At 38.0% G+C, this 8,370-nt stretch overlaps 1 protein-coding gene and 1 long non-coding RNA gene across 2 annotated transcripts; both read right to left on the bottom strand.

The window, feature by feature from the left end:
- Window positions 1-1,234: 1,234 nt before the first annotated feature.
- LOC134191593 (uncharacterized) lies at window positions 1,235-6,904 on the bottom strand. Its single transcript, XM_062660215.1, has 24 exons — window positions 6,862-6,904; window positions 6,389-6,793; window positions 6,143-6,259; window positions 4,762-5,266; window positions 4,536-4,660; window positions 4,340-4,404; window positions 4,221-4,281; window positions 4,104-4,159; window positions 3,920-4,042; window positions 3,731-3,778; window positions 3,578-3,664; window positions 3,453-3,518; window positions 3,309-3,388; window positions 3,119-3,203; window positions 3,009-3,059; window positions 2,904-2,948; window positions 2,773-2,837; window positions 2,611-2,704; window positions 2,463-2,528; window positions 2,316-2,380; window positions 2,238-2,253; window positions 2,095-2,166; window positions 1,911-1,959; window positions 1,235-1,854 (listed from the first exon to the last, which is right to left on the bottom strand). The coding sequence occupies exons 1-24, from the start codon at window positions 6,902-6,904 to the stop codon at window positions 1,445-1,447; spliced, it is 2,799 nt and encodes a 932-aa protein (XP_062516199.1). The 3' UTR covers window positions 1,235-1,444.
- A 208-nt stretch (window positions 6,905-7,112) lies between these two features.
- Window positions 7,113-7,601, bottom strand: LOC134190447 (uncharacterized). Its single transcript, XR_009971633.1, has 3 exons — window positions 7,550-7,601; window positions 7,270-7,474; window positions 7,113-7,197 (listed from the first exon to the last, which is right to left on the bottom strand). It is a non-coding gene; the product is annotated as an uncharacterized LOC134190447 (long non-coding RNA).
- Between the last annotated feature and the right edge of the window lie 769 nt (window positions 7,602-8,370).

Below are 8,370 nucleotides of genomic sequence, written 5' to 3'. Positions count from 1 at the left end.
TTTCGTCTTTCTCTATTTCACCAGCTTCTGCTGCGGCACCTGCTTTTATGGCTGCCTTGGAGACATTGCATAGAATTCCTCACTGACACATCAAAGAATGCGGGACGGCCATGTTCATCTTTTTACTGGGATTCTTTCGTTCGAACGGGACTGGGAAGAATCTTTCGTCCCAATGGGATTTTCATGTTTTTCGTCTTCGGTTGAGACGTTAAACTTTCTGAATGCAATGCATACACATTTCGCTCACTTTTACACAGTCTGCAAAGTCTAGTCGTTTTCAGAAACGACGTAGAACGCCTAGGAACCCAAGACAAGTTTGCCTTGGTAAAATTTTGACGTTAGGCGTTATCTACTAAACCTAAAAATTGCCTGCGCTGTTATGGAAACCACCTAAAATGCTTTTGAGAGTCAGAAAAGCAAATCAAAGTTTGACGGCCCTGTCAACCAGACCGTACTCGCGCATCTCGACGGGTAGATTCGACGCTTTCATGTTCACGTCTTACGTCTGCCGATGCTGAAAATGCAATGGCACTACTTTTCACAATAGAAGCAACCCATCCAGTACTTTCAAACAGCTCTGGATGGGTCGGAAATGTCGAAATCCCGTTCAGACGAATTCGTTCGAACGGGATTTTGCTATCTAGCGTGATCTTTTGCGCGTAAAACACGACAAAACATTAGACGCTAAACGCATCAAATCACGGCATTGCTGTCACGATGGCCATTGAAAGTTGTGGACGTCAGGAAAAATCAAAGCGAGTTTCTCTGTCCTTGTCGAACAGACCGTACTCGCGCCCTATGTCGTCCATTCAGTATCAGGGAGACTGAGTGCTCAGCGGTATACTACGTACAAAGAATAAAGACACACTTAACCTACATAGCTAAAGAGTGAATGGAACAACTATAAAAACACTTTGAGAAAATGATGGGTTTCTAGGGATGAGAGTGCACTTTTAACTTAATTAGTTAACTTACAGATTGTTCATTGCTCATTTTTTACGTCACAATCTTTTTGCGCTTTCGTCACTTGCAGCAGTTGTGTGCATCTCGACTTTTATATTTACGCTGAAGTCAAGTGTGACACTACTCTGGTATGCAATTAGAGATGTAGGAGATGATGATGGCATGAACGAAATAAGTTTACATACCAAACACTACCTAGTAGACCCATGCATCTGATCACTTTCTCTACTAGTATTATCAGACGTTCTCTAGTTATAGTTTACAATCTAAAATAGTTAGCCTATGGTCGACTTTAGATCGATGTAAATGTAAGTTCAGAAACGCACATCCAAAGCATTATTTTGAAGAGAAATATGAATTGATGTAAATATATTTGCTATTCTTTCTTATCTAGAGATAAAACTGAAATTAATTTAAAACTTTTACAACAGCACGTTCCACTTATCTGAAACCGTCTAAGCATAAAATACTTATTTTTTGTTCATTTCAATTTTTTATGAAATTCGTCAGTAACCCATCTACGGCGATGATGATAAGTCAGTATGTGGTAAATAGCGTGCATGGATTTGTTCTCGTATCTCCAGTCCCCTGTTTCTCCCATCCACTGCATAAAGTCATCGATTTCATGGCTCTTGCACGGCTGCACTTCGTTTTGGAAATACCAAGTTTTCAGAAATTTTTTGACTTTATTTTGAATAGCCTTTGAGAACTTGGCTCCTACCAGGAAGTGTTCTGCTTCTTGGATTCCTTTTCTCATGTCGTGCAAACTGAGCCATCTTCCAGATTTTCGGGAGCTCCGGACAGGACACGCTTTCAGCAATGCTCTAATATACCCGTTCTGTTCCAGGTATTGCAATGTCCCGTCTATTTCATCAACAGTACATTCGATAACTGTAGAAACATGAACATGTATTTGAAGCAAAAAAGAGCCAGGCTACAGCAGATACCTTCAGTTGCTTCACTAATATCTGATTCATCACTCGAATTGCTTATTTTCTGTGTATGAAATGAAAAAGACCGTGAATACAAAAATTCGACATTAATATACATATATGCGAGATTGCTGCATAATGTTTACAGAGACGAATTGGTTAGGCATGCTTAGAATATGATGCACAGGAAAAAATTTACCTGTTCTCTTTTCCGTTTTGCAGACGATCTAATATCATAATCACGCTTTATCAGTTTCCTATTTTGGACTTTCTGTTTAACAACAACGAAGAACATTTCTGATCAGGTATGGAACACAGAAACACAATACACAATGTATGAACCTTCGGAGAATAGCTGCTGATAAACAATAATACACATTTAGTGCTCAAATATGCTACTTGTAGATCACGCTCCTGTACCTTGATCTGTCAGGATCTGTTGTGCCTTCAATAGAAAAGGGTACTTTTCCTGGCTTGAACGATACCTTGCATAAGCAGATTAGTGATAATCATATATCCAAATAGATGCAGCGTGTATCTGAATATATTTAATTGCAGTGTTGATACCGTTCTAGAGTCATTAGCTGTAAGGTGTTCGTCTGGTGAATAACGTTGACTTTTCGTATCTGATTTCTAAAATCATACAAAATTACAATTTAGTAACAGTAAAAAATCGTGTCTTTCAAACCGTGCATTTCTCAATTAAATCAATTACTTGATGAATTGTTGTGTCTGTCTCTATAGTGCAGTCACTAGAATGTGTATCCTCATCATGGTCGTTTTCAAGTAGTTCATCTTTCTGTTCTCTCCTGGATACAGTACATGTATATTGTATCAGTAAATTGTATTTTGTTAGATCTATAAATTGTACGCGTACCTTTCAACGGCCCCTGTCAGAACAATTCGATGCAATAGCCACGTCCTCATGTCATTGGGATTGATCTAAAAATTAATAAAGTCGACGTAATGGACTCGGTTGATGTTTATACCACTCTACATCTGCCATACGTTGTTGGCTACACGAGGATTGTCCACAGCTGCTGAAAGCATGTTCTGTAACAACAAGTATATACATTTACTTTTGGAATTAGTAGACGAGTTATACAGACTTACCACACAAGTCCATATTCCACGATTAAATGGATCGGTTTGTTGCGGGTCATTCTAGATGCATAAAAATTTCTTCTGCTTAACTACGATAGTACTAATACATCCAATTTTACTTGAGGTATTGGGTATATCGACGACAAGTCGGTTACATCTAGAATCGATCCATTGACTAAATGGTACACATCCGTAATCCACAGTCTGTTAAATACAAAAGACGTCGTTAAAATTAAGTGACTTCGTCGACTCTATACTCCAGCATGCCCACAATTGTAAGTAGCTATAGGAAAAACTAAATCACTTTACTTCAAGTCGAAAACAACATGTTGGTGCTTCTTTCCAAGAGAGTCAAATACAAGAAAGGCTTGATGAAATATATCTATAATCTTTATTAATTGAAGAAATACAAATGAATACAAAACTTATTAAACAAATACATTCATCGCTTACAACTTCTATCCAATGATTAGTTAAGTAAACTGGAATGGCAAGAAGCTCATAATGAAAAACATTTAGCTAAAAATCAACACATGAACAGTTTTTACATTGGCTCGCTATGTATTGTGATAAATTACCTTTTTTATCCATTGGAAAGCAGCTATTCCGCGCTTTCGAAATATAGGGAGTACAAAGCTAGAAAGGCTTAGGATTCGTCTTGGTCTCTAGTATTATCATATCCAGTAAATAGACGTAGTTCAGTGATAGCATTTGTCGCCTGCTTTACTTACCATGTCATTAACATAGTCTTGAAAATCCTTGTGGATGTAATTTATTACCTATGCAATTAGAAACTCCATCACAAGTAACATCAATTAGTTGGTGGCTAGTATGTTAAAGTAATAATTTAATGTAGTAATCTTGACTATCGTATTATTTATTGTCGCAACATGTGCATGCACAACTGATGACCAGCTTACAGTGTCGCTCAAAGGACCAGGTTTTCTGAGGGCATCCAAGTCACCCTTCGTTAGTATCTCTTTTCCAATCTTTGCCATTGTTTCATGACTATCGCCACTAGATGCCTTGATATACTCACTAACCTGAAATAGTTGATATCATATCAAGATTGTTGAAAGCTAGCGAACTGTATCTCTACAAGACCTGTGCTTCTATTGCTGGCGAAACAACAAATAGGTCACTTCTGCTGTCCTGATAGTCTAGAAGATATCTCGTGTTATCAGCTAGTAACTCATGCGGCATTTGTATCATAGGTCTTACCATATGCTCTGTATCGATGATCATATTTCCATGCTTGATGATGGCAATCTCGTCCAGTACTCTGAAAGCGAAGGTAAATAAAAATGTCTTAACTAATCAGAGGTTATATAACCACTAACAGTGTTGCTCTTGTAGTCGAATTTTGTATCCTTCCGATATACGTTAGCTATTTCACGAACAGCAGCTACAAAGAAATTGCACAAATAGTTGTAGACATCGAGTTGGCTGTATACTTTGCCTAGACTAGTATACGTAGTTGCTCAAATTAAAGCTTGCTGTTGTATGTCGAAAACGTAGAGAGATAAATATGCATACCAGGATTTTCTTTTATAGCTGTAAATGACAAAGGTACTTGAGAATCTGGACTGTGCAACAACCGTAGTTCGAACAGAGACAATGCACTATCGTTTACATCCGTGTAGTTAGCATTTCGGGAGTCACTGCAACAAAGAAGACTGACAATTTATTTATGAAGAGTTGCAAAGAGCAATATAACTTTCAATTTATTAATAAATTTGCCAATTAATAATGAATTATATACTTAAACTTATTACCTTTTCTTCCCAACAGAGAACAGTACTCGTGGATTGTTAGGTTGGAAACACTGGCTTCATTCACAGAATTCAGTGCAACAGATGGTACCGGGAAGTGCGGCTTGTAGTGGCTGTCACAGACACTGTCTGGAAGAACAGCTCGAAAATGTCTGTTGTTTAAGTTTGCCAATGCAATATGACGTTTCGTCGAAGCATCGTCAGCATTAAACTCTACTCTGTAGCATGCAGGCGAAACGAACAAAGACAACTGTAGCTTATGAACCATTGCTAGTGCCTCAATACATAATGCATCTCCCCATTCACCAATTGTGGACATTCTTTCGACATATTTCATAAAATCAGTTGTGTCATTTGCTGTTGCATCTTGATCTTCTATTTGGTTTTTGGCGTTGTAGGTGCTGTCTTGCACAGAAAGAACAGCGTCCTTAAAAAGGCCTTCATTTTCTTGAATGAAACGTACAGCCTCTGCTCTAACTTGAAAATGATAGCGTGCTGAACCATATATAAGAAAAGAACATGCTTCAAAAAGACAGTTGCCATCTGCATTGTTTTCAACTTGTCATGATACGGCATTGCCTAGGATCCTTTTTACAACAAAGTTTGTGTTTGCCGAATGAACAGTTCAGGCTTGCAACACGTTCGCAGTCAAGACGACATGCACATTTTTGTGACTTCGTAGTTGTTGTTTCTATGACAGTCATTGAAAACAATGACATCGATATCGTTATATAGATCAACTTCTTAACTGCATTTAGGTTCAATTTGTACATGTAAATTATAGAACTCACTGGTTGCCGTCGTCTGAAACGTTTTCATGTGATCAAAAACACTTTCTAGCGTGGGATTTTCTTTGCTGTTGCTCGTGGTGACAGTCGTGCCGCGACAGAGATCGTAATCACAAAGTGAGACAGACCTCCACTTTTAGAAATCACCAAGGATGCCTGAGAAATGAGGCTGACAGCTGCAAGTAACTGCGCCTGTTGTGAACTAGCCGCTGCAAGAACTGCTATTCTTGACAGAATTTCGGAAGCTTTGCTCAAATGATCCCGAGCGTTGTCTAGAGTGCATGCTATAGCTATAATAGCAGCATTAATTCAAACGAACAAGGTCAAACTTGTAACGATTTCTTGCCTGTTGTAACGGAAGAAGCCATTGAATCTTGCTGTCACACAGAAACAATATATGTACTTGTAGCAACGTGCATAAAAACCATTTAATTAAATACCTTATCATCAATTTTCTTTTCAGCGGATGCCAATTTTTTCTTCTCGAAATTCGATCAAGTCTTCGAAACTCTTTTAGTTTTTTTCGTCTGGTCTCGACCGTCTGGTGATTTGAAAACGGTTTGCTGGCTAGACTGTAGTCTACCTTGGTTTTCTTTAGCATTTTCTAGTGCAGTTTCGGGCAAGAACTCTTGGCTGTCATCTTGTGTAATGCTGCCAAGATTATCATGTTCGCTTTCCAAAATGTCTTGACTATCACAGCCTGCAATTAAAGTGATAACAGCATTAGAGTTATGAAGAAATATAGAGATATCGATACATTTTATTATAGCTAATAAATGTCAATACTATCTATGCAATAAATTAAATTTTAAAGTCTAGCAATTCGCACCGGTTCTCCTGTGTCGTAGTGTTTCTAACTGCATCGAAGGAGATGTTATATCTGTTACAGTGAACCACCGGTTGTTATTTCGTTTATCTGCAGTCGTAAATTCAACACGATACTTGTAGTTTTCTGGGTCAGCGGCAGTCACTTTGCCTTGTAGACAAGTTATCAACCTGTGATATTTTTGTTTTCGCCGACGGCCTGGACGAATGTCTGGAAAACGTACAAGAACCTCGTCATTCAAGTGATATTCTGTTGGTGTTCTTGCTTTTAGACGTCTTGCTATCATTCTCGCAGCAGCCTTGTTTGACGACTTTAAGGCAGCGTCTCTAATCGGCTTGCACGATTCCATCCAAGTAGCAACACAGTGACTTCTAATTAGGTGTTGCTTTTCATTGACAACATCAAATTCTGTAATGACACATAAGTCAGTATTCAAGCGTGAGTCAGTACCGTGCACATGCTCAAATTCTCCTCACTTTCGCTGCTTTGTATTTCACTTTGCGACTGCTCACTTTCCATGAGGTCTGAAGTACACCCTGGTAAAAAAACCGTAGAACTGCATTGCTTTCTCTTCCAAAGAAAACTTGAAATGGACTGACATTTTTTCCTGTGAAACATACAGACATGATAACTAAATTCTTGTGTTTGTAATTATCTATATTTTTACGCTACTGACCCAGAGCCTGGTGGGGAGACGTGTTGTATATCTGCTGATACACAGGAAGCTCTTCAACCCAGTTCACACCTTCAGTTTTGTTAGTGATCATGTCATAACGTATGCGATTTTTCAGTGATAGGTTGACTTTTTCAAGCTATTTCATACACAGCGCGCAGATGCACCCTATAGTTAGAAAAGATGTGTAGATTACAGTTTTCGCACTTACTTTTCCTTGAGACTGCGGATGATACGGTCTGCTGCGAATAATCTTGATGTTCATCAACGAAGACAGTAGCTCTACAACTCCTTTAAACTCTGTTCCTTGATCTGTTTGAATAGTAGCCGGTGGTCCAATCATGTAATACAACTCCAACAATTCATTGGCAACAAGAAATGATGATTTACCCGGAAGAGGTCGAAGAAAAAGATGTCTAATGTTGTTAAACGTAATATTTTTAATTAATCAATATTTTATAGATTTAGAAAGAGTAACAATGTCAATTCACCTGCTGAAAACGTCAAGAACACAGAGGACGTATTTATAGGTCAAATCATCTACGTCCACCTCAATTGCCATGTCTGAAAAGTCTACTAGATCCAGTTGGTTGGAATGTTGAACTGTTCCTGCTAATGCGGGAATTAGTGGGGCTTATTGAGGAACTTCGGATGTAACTCCTGTGATTTTCTTAGACCGTTAATGCAAGCTTGAATTCTTTTTTCCCCGACGCCAGAAAAGTGCTTTGCAATCAGTGCGTGAATTTTTTTGGCATTAGCTCCCTTGGTGTGATTGAAGTACATTATTATCAATTCTTCCACTTCTTCTTCACGAAGAACAATTAGATTTGTACCCGTCAAAACTAGTCTAGTTTCTTGATCAACTGATCTTGGGTCGTGAACTCTTTGAAGGTTGTAGTCACATCCGTTAATTAAGGCATTTGTAGATCTTATTTTGTAACGCTGAACGTTTACGTTCATTGGCTGTTGAACGAGTGTTTGCACTGAGGTGTTGTACTATAGCTGTGTAAACTTCTGTTGTTAGAGCACCTTCCTTACCCATTCTGCAAAACTTCCTTGTCACAAAAATTGATCCGGTCAAAGTTAATCAACCATATACCCTATGATATCTATGTAAAGCAACCAAACCGAGCTAAAAATAATATTAATTTTTTTTACATAAAAGGCATGTATAACAACACTAAGTCCAAATGTAAATTATCGTTATTGCAAATTCGTATACAATTTTAGAGATACAATAATGATTTATTAAATGTAAGTAACAATTAAATGTTTTTTACCAATTAAATGTTTTTAATTTACAATTCTTGAC

The sequence above is a fragment of the Corticium candelabrum genome, chromosome 15, assembly GCF_963422355.1.
Source record: "Corticium candelabrum chromosome 15, ooCorCand1.1, whole genome shotgun sequence".
NCBI lineage: Eukaryota > Metazoa > Porifera > Homoscleromorpha > Homosclerophorida > Plakinidae > Corticium > Corticium candelabrum.
Note: the sequence above shows the minus strand (reverse complement) of the source record. Positions and strands in the feature narration are given on the sequence as shown.